General features: G+C 31.0%; 2 protein-coding genes across 3 annotated transcripts in view; one reads left to right on the forward strand and one right to left on the reverse strand.

The window, feature by feature from the left end:
* Positions 1–19,147, forward strand: part of Ih (hyperpolarization activated cyclic nucleotide gated potassium channel Ih) — a 283,308-nt gene that overhangs the window by 86,340 nt on the left and 177,821 nt on the right. The gene's annotated exons all lie outside the window — the stretch shown is intronic.
* On the reverse strand, positions 9,398–11,744 carry LOC121121724 (uncharacterized). Its single transcript, XM_040716694.2, has 2 exons — positions 11,364–11,744; positions 9,398–9,713 (listed from the first exon to the last, which is right to left on the reverse strand). Exons 1-2 carry the CDS (start codon positions 11,713–11,715, stop codon positions 9,703–9,705), a joined length of 363 nt encoding a protein of 120 aa, XP_040572628.1. The 5' UTR covers positions 11,716–11,744; the 3' UTR covers positions 9,398–9,702.

The following is a 19,147-nucleotide window of genomic DNA, read 5'->3' on the forward strand; positions in this document are numbered from 1 at the left end:
TCTCAAGCATTCCCCTGGGCTGGCAGGAAGCCCACTGTCTCAACAACGCAAGTAAAGGCAGGTTTCCAGAGGACTCCCAACAGGTCCATTGCCGACATGGCCAGAAAGATGGTAACGTCGACATTAACTGTTTCAAGGGCATTGAAAAGGGATGGAGGAAAGTCCCTGAGGCGTACTGAACGCCCTCTGCTAACTGAACGTCAGCGATAAGTGAGACTTGAGCGTGCCAAGAAAATCTTGAATGATATCAAGAGCTCATCTGAACGCATCATCATTTTTTCAGATGAGAAAACTTTTCCTGTCGATCCTGTTTTCACCAGGCAAAATGACCTTGTTGTGAGCTTTGGAGATGTTTGGGGATCCAACGGGATGGCCATGAAGCCGGTATGGTTCCCCACTGGCTCAAATTAACAGCGGAGGATTATGTGAAGATTTAAATCCATAGTCGGCAACTCTCCTTAGGTTTTTCAACAAGATGGAGCACCCACCCACGCTTCCAAGAAAGCTCAGGAGTGGCTCAAGGACAACATGAACTTTTGGCCAAGGAATACTGGCCCCCTCAGAGCCCAGATCTGAACCCAATAGACTTCCCTATCTAGGCACACGTGGAGACCAAGGCCTGCAAAAAACGACACAAGAACATAACTGCCTTAAAGGCTGCTGTCAACAAGGCCTGGGCCTCCATGGAAGCCCATTACATCCAGCAAGTCTGTGGCAGCTTCAAACGTCGCCTGACCAGTGTCATTGAGTCAAATGGTGGCTCCATTGATTAAATTTGATCACAAACTATTTTATTATTCTAAAAATGTATGAATAAATTGTTTCTCAAATCATTCAAATGTCATTATTGTCCGCGATATGTTCTGAACAAATATCGGTAAATAATTCTGCACAGCCCGGTAACAGTTATGGGAAACTCACAGAATAACCTTCGTACATCCCAATCGATCGAGAGAAAGGGTCTTTTTGTTTTCTTGCTTAAAGAAAAATAAAATGAGGAAAATTCTTCCATTTTTGGGGAAATATGAAAGGCTGTGAGACGTGCCCAGTTACCGCCTGAATATAGCAGATAACTATCACAAAGAATGAAACTTACTTTTTTTTAAGTGCAATAAACAATCAACTATAGTTATTCAACAAAAAAAAACGAAGGAAGAAGAATGATCCGTTTTAAGAATTTAATCTTAATGTACATTAACTGAGAAAAATATATCAGACAGAGATATTCTTTTATTATTATCATAATCAGTTTGAATACAAATTTAAATCTAATCATTTACTAGTAACAAGAAACATTTATTTTCTATTCAGTTATTGTTTTTTTTAATAAACCATGTCTATTAAATAAAACAATTTTTATTGAAATAATTAAAAGTAACAAACAAGGATCATATTGCAAAAAGTGTGCATAAAGTAATGAATGCATAGAAGCAAATGTATTATTGATATTTATCTTTTAACAAATGCGTCATGTTTTTCTATAGTTTTTTATAAAAATCATATTTTGTTATATATATAACGTAAAGGTCGTTAAGATCAAATCGACCATTGTGTGCGACAGCGATTTTGTTATTATATAACTCTCTGATAGAGTATCTTTACCCAAAAACTTTCAAAAAATTTAGTGTATCATGACAGCAGCTGTTCCAGACATAAAACATTGAATTTATGGAGTAAGCACGTGTTTGGGCCGTGACAATGATTTTTGTCTATGTGAAATTGACTTTTCAAATTGGGAGGTATCAAATGGGACTGGCATCACTGTAGATCGGCCTTGGCTACGTCAACAGGACCCAGCCTCTTGTCATGTCTTAGAAAGGTCACTGAGTTGGTTGAGTGAGCAATTCAATCAATTCATATGGACCCAGTAGTCCAGATCTTCATCTGATTGATTTTTTTTTTTGGCTACGTTGAATCTAAAACAAATCGAAGATCTCATGACATTAAGAACTCTTTGATTGCCTCCATTAAAGAGACAATGACTACCTTGCCAACGAACTACCTTTTCATTGCATGCTTCTCCTTCCAGGTCAAGATCCAGTTGAGATTGATTCTAAAAGGAAAATACATCGTATTAAAATCGCTCTTTTTAAATACTTATATGTACAATTCAGCCAAATTTTTAGTAAATCAGCAAAAAATGTGGCCTCAGTGACGATTTATACATTTTTGAAAAATGTACTGATTTGATCTTAACACTCTGTATGGATTATACAAAGATTCGAATCGTTTAAAATTTTAGTATATACAACACGACAGTATAATTTTGTTCTTGACTTTAGAAATACATAAACTTCATAAATACTTTTTTTAAAAAGAAGATATAATCTGGGAATATGTATTTTAGTGAACAATGTGAAACAATTCCTCATTGTAATTAAATATACATTATGTACCAAGAAAATAATAATTAACCCTGCCGTAGTCAATCTGACTTGTATAACAGGGTTAGTGAACTGGGTAAAAAAGGAACCCCAAAAATCAAACGAATATAATAACATAATAAACAAAGGAACGATTACAGGATGCATAGGCAAAATCTGCCGCATATTAAAGACGAAATTACTCCATCAGCTATTGTCTCATCCGTCTGTTTTTGCTGTCAAAAATTTTTCCGGATTTAGGCTTCAGTTATTGTTTACCATTTGTAGCGATATCATCATTTTAAGTGCCCAAGAAAAGTCATTATGTTCAATGAGAGAGATCGTAGGTGCGCTACTATTCAGATTATGCTTAGTGATCACATGAAATTAAGCAATGCTGACATCTCTGGCCTTCTGTCAATGCCAGTTAGAACGATCAGAAGTCTCAAGAAGCAGCTGGATGAGTCATCAGACCCAATGGACGTTGTTGAGAGGAACAAGAAGGATGAGAAGAGCATCAGGATTACCCGGGACGTCCCCAGGGCCATGAAGACAAAGTTTCCGGTCACTGTCATGGTCTTTGGGGTCGTGTCAAGTGAGGGGCATGGCATGCCTCCCTATATCTTCGATACAGACCGTGGATGTGGCAGCAGAACTCGGCTCCGGCCCAAAAGAACGGACAAGAGCGGACGCAAGAATGGCTAAAAAGCAATGCTCTTGCGTTCGTACCCTTCTCCTCTTGGCCCCCCTCATCACCGGATTTGAGCCCGTTGGACTACTTTGCCTGGACCTACGTGGAAAACATGACCAACCGCTCTTCCCATAACACCAAGCAGTCTCACATAACCTGCATCAAGGATAAATTCAGTGAGGTAGAAACAGTGCAGATCCAAAATGCCTGTTATCGGTTTCGTAGCCACATTGAGCGGGGTTTGGCCCGCAGACGGCGACTACATTGAATAAATAGCTGCTCTATATCTTAATAAAGATATTCGTTTTTATTTTATCAATAAATATTATAAAATAAGCTTGTAGTTGTTGTTTTTTGAAGCGGCAGATTTTGTCAACGCACCCTGTATTATAATTTTTTTTTCATTTTTTTGGTACTGCATCCATTTTGAACTTAAAAATATAAACTTAAATGCTAAAAAGACTTGTATAAATAAATAAATTGATAAAAAATTAATTTATATTTTTAAATAAACATCAAGTACTTGAATTTCTGGTGTTAATAAGAAATAATTTGTTATTCTTCAAGTAAAATCTATAAATTTTTCATTTTTTTAAATATTCATAACGTTATGCAAATTTAAATAAGAATAATGAAAACACCATTGGATAATATATAAGTCTATTCAAGCTGCAATTACAAAAAAAGAGCACTGTCTTCAACTTTTAGAATTTTGTAACCTAAACCTATTACTCCTCAACAGATCCTCAGCGTTACTTTCTTTCCTTCATGAGCACACAACCTAGTGAATGAACTCCACACTTAGATGTTATCCCCTCAAGAATTCAGGAAGATTAATAACAACTTTCGAAAATGACAAACACTATTCAGATTGTTGATTTGTTATAATATTATTTCAATTGTTATGGCACCATTTTTCTTGGAGTATCTTTAGTAAACATGTGCCTCTCAATATGTCACTTTCAGGGGACACATCATGGTTTGACACCTCCCGAATAATATATTGACCTTGGGTTACTATAGTTCCCTCGTCAGGAAAATAACTTCAAAATTTGTTCCATAACTAAATTAATTAAATTCTAAAAACACTTAATTTGAAAATGGAGGAATTCAAGAGGGAAGGGAAAAGTCATCTGTTAATTAAATCTAATGATAAATTATCATTTTAATATACCACAAATACTAGAGAATTAATATTCAAAATGTAATTCCATTTTCAGAAAATTCATAATAATTAATTAACCTTTTTAACTTCACTTGCTTAGGAATGAAAGGATTAAAATATTAGACGGATTTAAACATCATTTACTTCACTAATGACTTTTTAACTATGTTGATAGCTGGCTAATGTTGTGATTAAGTACCTTGTATATTTACAAGAGCTTAAAATAAACAGATAAAAGCACTATTACTTTTATGTACACACTTTTTATCTGTTGATTTGTATATACACATCATTCCCTGATTTTTTCTACAGTACAAAGATCAAGCTCCATATTAGAGTTACAATTTGGAAACTATTTGTACTTTATCAATTACTTGTAGAGTTGCAATTTCTAAGAATTTATTGGTGTGTAAAATTTTAAGTAATGTGTTATAGGAATATTGTTTATTATATTTTGTAAAGCTGTTATCATTTTTTATAAGTGATGTACATATTGACTAAGTTGCAATGAGATTAAAAACCTCGTCTGAATAAATGTCATAAAAATTGTAACTTTGAAGTACAAAATACATAGTGTGTCAACATACAAATCATATTACATAAAAATCAAGCTAAGAAGTGAATCCTTCTGCGGATTGGAGGAGGAAACCTATTTCCATTTATTTTAGGAATGCCCGAAAGTAAGCCACTTGGAAAGAGGCTTTGTTACAAATATAAATCTCTAAGACTGATTGGTTGGATGGGGATTTCATCTCCTTTATATAAAAACTTTAAAGAAAAAGTAGCTAATCATTTTAAAAGTTCAATTTATTCTCTACTCAAATAAGACCATGATTCCTACTCGCCTCGATAAGTTAGTAGGAAAATAATATCAACGTTTCATAGAAGTTTAAGGAAAGGGGAAACCTTGTCTTGTCTACGGAGAGACTAAATGATCAACTTGTTACATAGACCTCGCTCCTTCTTAGGCTCAGATATTTTAGGTAGTTTTTATATACCTGTTATAGACAAGGAAAAAAGTAGCCTTTATATTATATATTTTTTTACTGAAACATTGTTCAGTCAATACTTTTTAAGCTATTTTTTTCTATGTTCAAAAGGATGTAATTGTAAAAGTAGTTAAATAAATTAATATTAATAGAAAGAAAAAAAAATGAATCACAATTTATTTTTTACATAAGTTACCCAATAGTTTTAACATTTAGAACATTATTTTAATTTAAGGAATATATATTGGCCCCGATATGGCTTTTCAAGTCAAATCTGTCAATTTTTAAGTCTTATATTAAATTAATCAATTTTAACTACTTTAAGTGCAATTTACAACGCTTCCAAATAGTAAATTAGAATAATTGATCGATATTTTACTCCATTTTAAGGGAAAAAAAATCTTTATTGCATTTTTGTTAACAGACAACATATCTACATATAAAGATAATAATAAACTTTAATGATATAAGTTATAATTTACATTATAAGAAATGATAATTTTAAGAGTATTCATATTTTGTGCATATAATGGATATAGTTGTTTTTTTTTAAATGTATGTTAACACAATTTCGCTAATATTATTGTTTTTAATTATTATTTAACTTTTGAAAGGGAAAATCAAATTATAAAGGACATAAACTCTTGAATGACAAGTTATAAGTATCTAGTCATGAAAATCCTGTGTAGAATGGGCATGTTAAAGAAAAGAAACAAATAATCAACATGGAATCTATTTTGGAAAGGATATTCATTACTCAGGAATTTAATAGTGACCACAACTAGAAATTTCATTCTTCATATTACCAATTTCTAAAAAAAGAAAAAAAAAACGGGCCAGCTAGATAATACACATGATTTACATCACTAGTAGATAATTTTGTAAATACATGTAAAACTTTAAATAAAATTGAGATAAACTACGTGGCAATTCCTCCCTATGTACTTACTAAATTTGGAGTGATATTTTTGACAATTTCCTTCCTATCAAAACTGCTTGCAGCTAATCCAATAAAATATCGTGACAGCTTAGCCGTTCTCCTCTAAAAAGTTCTTCAAATTATCAAATTTAGCAATTTAATTTTGAGTTTATTTTTTAACATACCCGCGAGTCATATTTTCTACAACTCAAATTATCAATCACAGATCATTAATCGTTTTAAGATAGAGAGTGGTAAATCCCTCCTCAATCAATAAAAAATAATTATAAAAGCCTTTGAAAATAAAAATAAAATACTTTTTAAGTTGCAAATACATAAAATCTCACGTTCGTCTAAAATACTATTTTGGTCTTTTTAAATTTCATCTATAAATAATATTTACAATAAGTTTGCACAGCATTGCCGGGACATCAAAATATTAAAATTAATCAAGAATTATTCCTCATTATTTAAAAAATAAATAAAGACCGTTAAGTTTTAATAGTTATTCTCGCTGTATGCTGGTGTTCGTATGTCTTTTTGAACTTTTATTTTATAAGAAGATGGAGTAAGTTTACCAGGCATGGCACGGGGAATTACGAAATATATTAATTCTGAACTCTTTCGCTTTTTTTATAGGAGATTAAAAGGTTTACAGAAAAAATATATTCCAGCTGAACAATCCTCCGCTCCTTTTTTATAATAAGGTCAAACATCCTTTGTCGTATTTTCCCCCTTTTTTTCTTAATCTTATAATCTCCTTTAACAAAAAGTGTGCATAGATATATATCAACATGCAACAAGAATCATTTTTAAAATCTAACTTTCTTGATTTTTATTTTAAATGAAGTAATAGTTTGTTTGTCAAAAATTTCATTTTTAGAAAAATGTTATTTTAAGACCGCCACGGACTTAATCGTTGTCTGAAAATATATCGTCTTTCAAAATGAAATTGGAACTCTGTATGAGTAAAATTAATCAAAAGAAAGTATAAATGTTCCAAATACTTACCCAATTTGTTGACGAAGCAGCAAATGAAATTGACATCGAAGACTTGTATGGCTTGATACAAGAAAATTTGAAAAATCTTACTGTACAAATACGAAAACATTTTCCTTAAGAAATGTTCCAAAATCTTTCCCCCTTACAATTAACCCTTCCAACGACAGTGTACCTGATGTCCCTGAAGGAGAAGAAGAAGAGTTCATCTACTTAAAAGGCAGTTTTGAAGCTAAATCATGGTTTGGTGAACTGCCATTACAAGAATTTTGGCAAAAATTTCAAAAAAATCCCCGTAATATCCGTAATTGCAATTCGAAGTTCATTGCCGTTCCCAACAACTTACTTATGTAAAACAGCATTCTCTCAACTTCTCATCCTTAAAGACAAGTACCGAAATAAATTAGATGTGGAATACGACTTGAGGTGTACCATATTGTACAACTGAGGCCAAAATAGAATTGTCAGCTAAAGAACAACAACACCAGCCCTCTCATTAATGTCAGTTCATAAACATACTTTACATAATGGTCTGAAATTTGTTTGCCCGAATAATTTGGAATTGATTTGCAATTAATTAATGTCTTGTAGGAGCTCTTAAATTTTGTATGAATAAATTTTAAATTAATTATATATTTACAGAATGTACAGTTACTTCACGAATAAATCGCAATGTATGACAGTTTGTTATAGAAAAAATAAATGTGTATAAGATATTTTAGACATTGGGTTCGCTTCCTGATTGCTTGTTCTAAAATGGGTCGCTATATTTGAAAGATTGGAACCCACTGGTATAGATAAACCTTTTTATATCTTAATGTACTATTACAAATTACAAAATAAGAATTTACAATTTATTATAGTATTTATTTTAACAAATCATATCTAATTTTCTTAATTTCTTACTCAAACTCGAAAGGACCAACATTACACTAGTTGCAACTCGCATTTAACTGAGCTGCTTGCAGTTAATCGAATAAATACAGGGTGGTACATTAAAATCTCAATACTTTATACTTAAAATTCACCTGATATATAATTTATTAATTAACAATATAATTTCAATAAAATTAATCATCTCGATAGATTTGTATCTAAGCTCTTTTAATCATTAATATAGCCACCCTTCCAATCGCTTCCAAGTGTTGGTGGAAGGCCTGGAATCCGCTGAGTATGTAGTCCTCTTTCATGATATCCCTACGCTGGCTGACAGTGGCTTTGAGGGGCTAGGTGTTTGAGTGAGGGACACTGCAAGTCTTCCCTTCGATATGCACCAAAAAGGTGTAGTCCAGGGCATTGGCATCAGGGCTTGATGTGTGCCAAAAGTGTCACAAAACAGTTCAAAGGAACTCAAATGACTCATTCATAAGAGTCTGGCAACAGTGGGTTTCTTTCATTACTGTTATGAAAAGCGTCCTTTTCACTCATCCTTCATTAAATATTAAATTAATAAGTGTTTAGATTTCAATTGACCACCCGGTATCATAGTAGGTAACTTTCTCTCCTATACAAAACATTATTTAATTTCAATAATATTTTTATCTAGTCTCAACCTCGACTGTGAGAAGGAAAAAGAAAAATTTGAAAAAAAATTTAAAGTATTTTCTATATTATTCTTGTTGGAAACTGTTAATCATTATTTAGAAAATTGTTATTTACTATTATAATCATCGAATTGATAATATCTTCAATGGCAGAATGTGAAATCACACGAACACTAATCGAAAGTCCCTGGATTGATATAAATTAATATAAAAATACAAGTCATATATAAAAACTTAATGCATTTATAATCCATTTACAATCCTAATATAGTCAGCTCATAACAAATTAATTAAAAGAGCTAAAAAAGAAATACATTAAATCTTTATTTATTGAAAAATGCAAACTATGTCAATTGAAAAATATTAACACTTCAATGATCAGTTCTTTATGTAAGTAAATATCAGTCAGTTTCAGCTCATACTTTTAACAACAACATAAGCTATACGGTTCTTTGCTTTATATTATATTTAAATTTTCCAAAATAAGGAGGAATGATTAATGAAAAAACTAATACGTAGAAGGTTACATATATATATATACTTATTAAAAAAAAATGGATGCTGACAAGTACTGTCAAAATTTTCACATCTCTAACAAAAGTTAATGAGATAAAATTAAAATATGTTAATATGAATAAGTAATAAGAAAATGCAATTTAAATGCAAAAGAGAGACAAATAATTTATATTATATTTCTTCCACTCTTAAAACTTATCAACGAAAAGAATAAACATATATATTATATTTCAAAAAATATAAAAGGATTTTAAAAGGTTGTACAATAATATGAATATTAAAATTGAAATAAAAAATAATTATTGTAATAAAGATATAAACGATAAACATTTAAACGAAACGTATTGGTGATATTTGTATAAATATATATACTAATAAAAAAAGGTTATAATGTGATAACATTGAAAATCTCAAAAGTTAGCATAATTGTAATCCATTTTCCTATCGATTTCCATTGATTTAGTCATTTTGCTTTCACTAGCAAAAATATTCCATATTAAAGTAATAAAATGTTTGCTATAACGTTCCTTAAAAACAAAATTATATATTTATTGATATAAAAAAAATGCTTAACATGTATGTAAAATAAAATAAAAACACTTTAAAATGACAAGAATGTTTAACATGAAAGGCAGCTTATTTCTTGTGCCGGCTTATTAGCAAGTCAATTCCTTAATTGATTCTTGCACTTATAACATCGAAACGAAGCAGTAAAAAAATAAGACCAAAATCAATTGGTAGTTTGCAAAATTCTTCCCATCTATGAAATGGTGATTAATAATTGTTGGGAATTATTTACATCTCCACAAAAACTCAATTTAAATCTAACAATCAACGTTGAGCATGGATTCATATCGCTATTACAAAATATACATGGCTATGCTTCTTTTTTCGTAATCAATTCACTTAACGTTGATTGATTGAAATAGAATTAACTGTTTTTATTCTTTAAATAGTTTGCAACCATAATTAATTCCATATTTAGGAGGAATTGGCAGACTAACAATTTTTTGATAAGGGAAAAATAAGTCGAAACATCAACAGCTAAGAACCAAATACTGTGAAATTTTTAGCTCTAGTGAGGTTCATTTCAGTCCTTCAACTGATTTAGTTCACTCAACTTTACTACTTCTTTTGTTAATCAATTCTAGTATAGACAGTTGGAAGGAAATATATTTATCTGGACATGTTTTAAGGAGTAATATGACAGGTCCTAAGACGGAACTGGATTGTACAGAATATATAAGGACTGCAACAACAATAATCAAAAAGGCTATGGAAATAATGAAACAATCATAAATCCGAATCGAATAAAGGAATGACTCACCATTTCAATTATTCTCTAAGCCCAACAGAGACTTACAATTATATATCTTTTGTAATTCATATTTGTTACTTTCCACCTCTCAATTAAAACGTATATTTGCTTATGTTTCATTTAAATTTAAACATTATTCTAGAAATGTGAAAATTGTTAAAATACCTGACAGCTAAAAAATAGTTATTTTTTTGGTGATATTGAAAGACTACATATATATTAACGATAATGTTGGATCGGTCCTAGGACTTATTTTTTTAGTTTAGCAAGGATTGAAGAATATAAAACGAACAAAATTATGAATGATAGCTAGAACTTATAATAATATGTTCTAGCCACATACAGTCTACTTTAAACTTCAGATAGCTTGTCTCTTTGAAAAAAGTTATGATGAAACTTCACAGACTGAATTGATATAATTAGTAAATATGTTCATTAAGCTGTTTTTGTTACCATAAAAAAGGATAAGGACTGGCAAATTTTATTAGGACCGGATTCAGAACTACAGTCCTTTAAGTTTTTTTAGACCGATCCAACACAAGTTGATAGATTATGTTACAAACTATAGTGATCTTGCTTGCTACTAAGTTTAAATTTTAATAATAAGGAGAAATAATTAATTACAGCACAAAATCCTTGAAGGTTATTAACATTTATTTCCTTTCAATTTCTATATGGTCAATAGAATTTAAACAACTTTCACATCTCTGTAAATGGTCTCTCCACAAGAGTTAAAAAACAACCAAAGCATGTTCTTCAGATTGCCAATTACTAAAAATGTTACATGCTAATAAGAGCAACAGATTTACAACTCAAAACAAAGATAAATTTCAATTTTAAAAGACACAAAATATCTTACCATGAGAGACATGAGCCCATTTGATGTTATCCTCAAAAGGATCTATTATATACTTTCGAATATAGACCCTCTTATACCAATTACTTTCCAACTCTTCACCATTATCCAAAAACAACTCAGGTAAGTTCATATCGTAGTGAGTAGAGGACCGTAAATGCTCAGTCTGAAGACCTGGTGCCAAGGTCCTGGAATACTCTGAATATTCAACATTTTCAAACAATTCATCTAATAATTGCATTTCCTGGAAGATGTTCCCTTCAGAAACGAGGGACTGAAGATCCATGGACTCTGCTGATGTAAGGGCGGAAACATTTTCCTCCAGAAATTCCAAAAGTTCAATGGCTGTAGACATGATGTCGAATGATGTGAAATTATACTATTGATATCTGATTTTATATAAGAATGAATGCAATGACAAATATCAACTCATGAGCTTCAAGACTCTTCTAGTAGGTACTTCTTCTTTTTCATTCATTATAATCAAACTCAACTCATAAGTAGTGTTGTGTCTGCTCTTATTTAGAATTGAAGACTGCAGTCCAGTTCAGTTTCAGTCCGGTCCAATTCAGTCCTGTATATCAGTCCTAAAACTTTTAAAGTTCAGTCTTGGATAACGTCAATCAACTTCTTCTTTTTTTTTAGTTATAATACCGACAGTGTAACGTATGGACGGTCTTAAGGACCGGCCAAAGGACTATGCCTGGACTGAGTAAATAAGGACTGGAACAAACTACTCACAAATATGAAAAAAGGAATAAGATTTCATTGTCAGTGATAAAAATCCGATGTATTTTTTAACAGGCCAATATTTTTTTTTTTTTTTTTTTTTTTTTTTTTTTGGGAATTGGTAATTTGAAGAATGAATTTTCTTCTCCTTAGCAGTTGTCATAATTATTTGATTCTTGAACAGTGAGCATATTTTCCTAAATAGATTCAATTATTTTCAAAACCTGTCCCAACTTTCGTTGGTGCACAAAAAAGGAAGGAATGTTTCCCTGAGGATTTGTTGTGGAGTTAAAATTGTAAGTATTTGTCAAAGTCAGAGTAGAATTAGTGATCGACATCAGAGTAATCCTAGCAAATTTTCTTGTTTATATATTTTATCTCCTTCCTGCCTAGTATCAGCTGATTGTAGCTGATCTAGTGAAACATCATGAACATTATTCTTTCTTCCCTCCAAAACATTCTTCAAATTTTCAGGTTTACCATATGTATTTTCGGTTTCTTTTTTTAACAAGCCCATTCCAAACTTGATTTTCATCATCGGGCATCCGTCCAATTCAGTCTTGACCCGGTGTAGTTCAGTCATGCATATCAGTTCGGTCATTGAGGACGTCAATCAACATTATTTTTTATTTTATAAACAGTAATTGTAGTAACAGTCCGAAGGATCTTCTTAAGGACCGATCCCAATGAATGATAGGACTGGTTCTACGACTTGACTTGACATACAAAATAATGATTGGCAGAACACTACTCATAAGTATGGAAAAAGGAAATGTGACTACAATATGACACAATTTCATTGTTGAGATTTTCCAAGTATGGTACATAATATAATATTACGTAGATCTACTGGTACTTTGCCATGTCCGATATTGATAATAAAAAATACCTTATAATTATATTGAAAATCAATAATTACGCTACAACTTTTTCCCTTGATCAGTCGATGAATCACCATTGTTAATTCTAATGTAATCATAGAGGAAATATTTTTTTTATTGAAATATATTTTTTTAATTGTCTGGGTATATAATTAATGATGAAAATCCAGTGTAAAATGTGCATGTTAAAAAAAAGACCAAAAATCAATATTTGAACCGTATAATATCCTTTAAAAAAAAGCAAAAGAGTTCAGAATTAATTAATGTATTAGTGTACATTCTACTATTTGTATCTAACTAATAGGAGTTGTCGTGTTTTTTTTCATAAAAATACGTCAAATAGCGTTATGAACTTATGTTAGGTCATTAGAATAATTTCTCAGGAGTCTACCCTTATTTTAGTGGGCGTTTTTCACCTTCATCTTAGAGGTTTCTAATATTAAATGCAGTCATGAAATAACAAGTTATTTCATATTTCATATGGTGGATTTTTTTTTATACAGGTTTAACTATTTAAATCTAAAAATACTTTCTTTTTTTTCGGTCAAAATATTACATATGGGAGATATATGTTATCAAGTTCTGGCTGTTAAAAAAGATGGCTTAACAATAGAATAAGGATTTTATCGTTTTTGATACTATTTTGATGTTGAATTAAAATAATATCAAATACAGCAAGTTGTGTTGTAAATTAATCAGAAGGGATTAAAACGTTATATATTTTTTTTACCGGTAGAGTTTTGAAACATTAGTGGGAGGATTTTTGATACAAGCAGCCCACGGGTAAATGTGCTACGAAATTGTCTTCCAGTGTTTAAGTATGGTGATTAAATTCCTTTGTACAGTGGACATGTTAATAAAATGGAAACTCAACATGGTAACCCAGATAATTTTATGAATGTTTTGGAGGAGATAAAGAATAATGCTCATAACTTTTAATTAGATCAGCTAAAATCTAGTTCTGACGAGGGATGAAGGAGAAAAGGAAATGAACTAGGACATTTGCTAGAATTACTCCGACGTCGATCTTCAATTTTACTCAGACTCCAACAAGGAGTTATAATTATAAACCCACAACAAATCATTTTATGGGCACACACTAATGTTTAATCAGCGTTTGAATATAATTGAACTTATTTAGAATAGGATGTTCATTACTCAGGAATTGAATAATAATGATAAATGCTCTATGGAAGAGAAAATTCATTTATCAGATTACCCATTAAAAAAAATACAGGCCAGCTAAAAAATTATTATTATTTGTTGAAAATAAATTTAGAATCTTCATTTTATCTTTTTTTATTTATTGAAATAAATTTGTAGACAAATTAAAAACTCTTAAAAACAGGTGGATTCATTCATGAAAGCAGAAAGAAAAAGGAAGTGCTCGTCAAATAATGTAAACTTGCGTGTATTTGATTTACCTGCACGGTTGTTGTTTTTCGTTTGTAGAATAAAAAGTGAAAATTATTTTCATAAGCTATTGTCCGTATTGTTTGTCTAGAGAGTACTTAACTTTCTTTTCTACTGCATTCAATTCTATTCAAAAATTGATAGAAAATTTATCTTTGCACATGCTAAACAAATAAAAAAAGGGTCTTGCGCTAAATTTCAATCAACTTCAACTGACGTTATTTTGAACATATAAATATTATTTTTATTAAAATAGTTATCAAATATATCTAATTGTAAATTGAGTAATCTTAATTTATTCCTAATAAAAAAAGCTTATATTTAAAGTACATGGACAGTATTTAAGAAAGTACTCAGTTTTTCATTGAAAATGATAATTTTCAAAACTTTGGGACCGTTCAGCTACCTCTAAATATTTTTCAAAACTTTCCTTCAATGTTTTTGTACAATTAGGAACCATTTTTGAACCTAAGCCATTTACCAAAAAAGTTGATTTTATTATTACCCTAGTAACCATGTCGATTTTTGGTTTCTTTTTTTTTTACATGCTCGAAATGCTCCTGATTAGCATCCCTAGCTATACCACTATAGTTATATTATTTATATGCTTTCATATGATGTAAATTAATATATGTAAACATGTTCCACATACTTATTCATCTATTTTTATTTCTTCATTAGTAATCAGAATGACAGAGACTGTTTATTAATTAGTATTTATTATCAATAATTAGTATAATTGCTTTCACCTTCATATGAATATAATTGTTGTATGTTTTCATTAATTATCACGTGCATGGAAAACCTGGGAACATCATTTGTATAATTTGATTAATGTAGAACCGATTCGTTTTGTCAGTAGACTTTAACCAACTAAATACCGCTTATTTTTTTATGGATTCTTGTAATACAGGGTGATCCTAAGAAATCTGAGCAGAGCTCTGTTAAAAAGGCAAAACAGGACTCAGAAGAGTTAAAGAAAACAGTCCATGCCAATCCTCTCAAGCCCATGAGTGCCCATGCAAGAGATCTCTGGATTTCACGTTAGATTGTCCAGGGAGATATCAAAAAAAGTGGGCGGAAAGAGCTTTGTGAGGGGGAAGAGCCCACTTTTGACACCAGAAATGCAAGAAACCATATCTCCTCCGTTACAAGAATCTTTTGTGTTATTTAAAACTCTTTTTTAACACTTTTTGGCCACCCTTAAGCTCTGATGCTTACACTTTTGCCTAAAACTTTTAGGTGCATGTCAAGAAGATGGCCTGCAGTTTCTGTCATCTAAACACAGACGCCCTAAAAGCCACTGTCAGCCATTAAATGACAGATTATTATATCCACGGCAGGTACCAGGACTTCCACGGCCACCTGGAATCCATCATTGAAGCTAAGGACAGCTACATTAATGATTAAAAGAGATCAGGCATACATCTAAATATAGTATTAATTTTGTTGAAATTCCATTGTTAATTAATAAATTATATCTTGTTGAAGTTTAACCTTCAAAGTGTTCAGATTTTAATGCACCACATGGAAGATAACAATTACTCTGTTTTTGATCCTAAATTCTACTCTGCGTCCTACAAGGTCATGCATTCATGATTTCCAAAACAAGCCCTCAGTGTGACTCTCCGTCATTCATGATTACGTACAGCCGTGAATGCAATTTATATTGAAATGGTCTTTTCTTAAGAATGAAAAAATGATAGTAACAGCTTTATGATAAAAAAAATCTGTCTTCAGGTTGCCTACTAGAAAAAATATTGCACGCGTTATGGCCATATTTCACACAGCTCTATTTATTATTTTCATAAATAAAATTCAACCTTTATTTTCAAACATCTATATACATAAGTAACTTTTTTTATTATGGATCCATAAAAAATTAAGAAAAAAGAAAAATACTCAAAGGAGTATTATGTATGATTATAAACAAGTTTACTTTTGAATAGTTTCCCCTCTCTTGAATATAACTTTTCTGTACATGAGATTTGAAAACTATTCACACTCTATAATTTCCTTTTGAATTTTGAAAAATATGTTTTAATTCAAAAAAAGAGTATATAAAATAAAAATAATTTGCCTCTATAGATGCTACTAACATATTTAAAATCATACTTTAAAGCAGTTCTTTATACATGTAGTAGGCTGTTCCGAAATGATTGATACTGCCCTACTAAAACAAGAAATTACATGTAAAACTTTAATAAAGCAATCATGTCACATAGTCAACAAAGTCATAGCAATGGTGCAACAACTCCCACAACTGTCTGGAGAGCTTATCTTCATTTACTAACTTCATCGCCCACTGAACGCTGCGTGTGAGATCTTCATGGGGTTTCATATTAAAAAACCTCGCAAGGTCTTCATGTGTTTACCGGCTTATGACGCACCCGGTGCATTATTATGTAAGATATAAAAACTCATTAAGAGATTGATTTGAATTATTTTTGTACTCATTTGTAAGCTTACATATTGCATAATTATGTCTTCTCTTTCATAAGGTATTATATTTTTAGTTCATCATCTAAGTAGTTACATTTATAGCTGTCATAATAAAATAAAAAATATTTTATTTTTTATTAATAACAATTCTTTTGCACTGTTATTAAAACTCCGTTATCTTCCCTTCATACATTGGCATGAACACTTTCCCTAACACATAAAATTCTGGGCATTATTGTTTTTTTCTTGAAATATTTCGCCTGATTGGATATTTCTGATCAATTTTAATATATGAAAATTGATAATTTTTAACAATGTACTTCATCTATTATTTGGGTAAAAATAATTGTATTAGAGAAAAATACTAAGTTCTTGATGCTAAACTAACTCAAAGTTGTATCAAGCCAACAAAAGTGTACAAATATTCAGAAATCGAAAATTCTCAAAAACCCAACTTGGCTTATAAATAAAAAATTAAATTCGTGATCAGTTCGTAAAGTCAAGTATTTTTTAAACAAAAAGAATTTTACCAATTTTGACATCAAAAACTAGAGCCTTTGTGTGGGATACCAAAAATTAATTAAGTATATGAGAACCCATTGATGGATATGTATTTATTTGAATGTATATTAAGGGATGCGCCGCAACACGTGGACTTTTAATTAATGATAACTTTCTCATTAATATAAGAATGTTTAATGATTATTTTTGACTTTTCAGTTCATCCATATTTTGTGTGTAGACAAACTTTATTATCTTCTTATCATGAGTGAGCTAAAAACCAAAGATGATCGCATCTCAGATCTCCTAGGTGATTAAGTTAAGGTGAAAGGGTTACGGACATTGTAAAGTGCTTTAGAGCTTAGTTTTTAAGATGGCCAAGATGACGAATGATAGAGATGATATCTCTTGTAAAGCAGGAAGTGGAGTTAACAATTTAAAGAGGGATCTGCAGTTCCTGTCTAGCTTGGAGAAGAAGATCAAGGAGGACCCCACCAAATCGATGTATTACCTTGACAACGACTTCTCCGTGGAGGCTAGGACCATAAGAAGGGTCGCCAAGTGCGACTTGGGATTGTCCTCATACACGAGGGCTCCACAACAACTTCTGACAGAGGATATGAAGGCCGGGAGGCTCGAAAGGCAAATATATGCAGCCCCCTTTTTCCCTAGATTTGAACCCGCTGGACTTTGTCGTGTGGGGTACATTGGAGAGGGAAACCAACAAAACTCCTCACCCAAATTTGGACATACTGAAGGTTACTATAGTGGCTGTGTGGCTATCTAGTTGTATGGGGTTATCATTTTGATATTAAAAATTATTTATTATTTTTAAAATAATTAGTTAGTTGGTTTTTATATTATAAATAACAAACATAGAAAATGAAATGGAGCAATTACATTGGTTATTATTTTTACAAAATCGAGCATATATTTTGCGTCATAAATGTATATTACACATCAAATATTGATGCGATACCTACGAATCTGAGTCAAAAGAAATAAACCCTTAACCAAAAGAAATAGAAAAAGAGACACTTACAAAATGATAAAGTGGATCCCAGTTGACGAAAAACTATTGGTATGCTGGAACGATATTTTAGGTAAAGTTCCTTATTTTTTTAATTTATCTTCACAATATCTCGCAGCTACACGTACATATGCATCAAGCAAAATAATTTTGTCGACTGCTGGCGATATTGTGACTTCTCATCGGTCTTGTTTATTGCCAGGAAAATTATACAAGTCTCATCTTTTTTCAAAAAAAACAAAAATATTTAAATAATCATAGTATTATACCACCCTTGTATATTTTATATCAACCTTTGTCTTATTAGAGAAGTTAAGTATAATTAGAAATAATGTATTTATAAAGAAAATAATTATTAAAGATTAAACTATGGAAAAACATGAAAAACTCCATTAATTATATTAAAAAATCTATTTTAATATTATCCCATACCAAACTGCGTATCGTGAAGTAGGTTCTGCGGTTCGTAGCGAACTGTGGGTTAGCGTACCATCCCAGCTCTAATATGTATGTATCTTATGGTAAATAGATAAGTAGAGATGATTTCATTTACATTGAGGAGCCTGGCTCTGCATGTATTTAATTAAAGGGATACAATTATTATTGTAGTAGTGTATAACAGTCTACAGCTGTGAATAATACTTATATATATACATTTGTTCATTGTACTTTTTTTAAGAACAACATATTGTTATTTTAGGTATAGATATTTGATTATTCAGGATGCACTCAGTGGAAACTTTTCTTATCTCGCTTATATACTTACTATCACTCCCTAATGTATATACCAG

Source organism: Lepeophtheirus salmonis, chromosome 7 (assembly GCF_016086655.4).
Source record: "Lepeophtheirus salmonis chromosome 7, UVic_Lsal_1.4, whole genome shotgun sequence".
Lineage (NCBI taxonomy): Eukaryota > Metazoa > Arthropoda > Copepoda > Siphonostomatoida > Caligidae > Lepeophtheirus > Lepeophtheirus salmonis.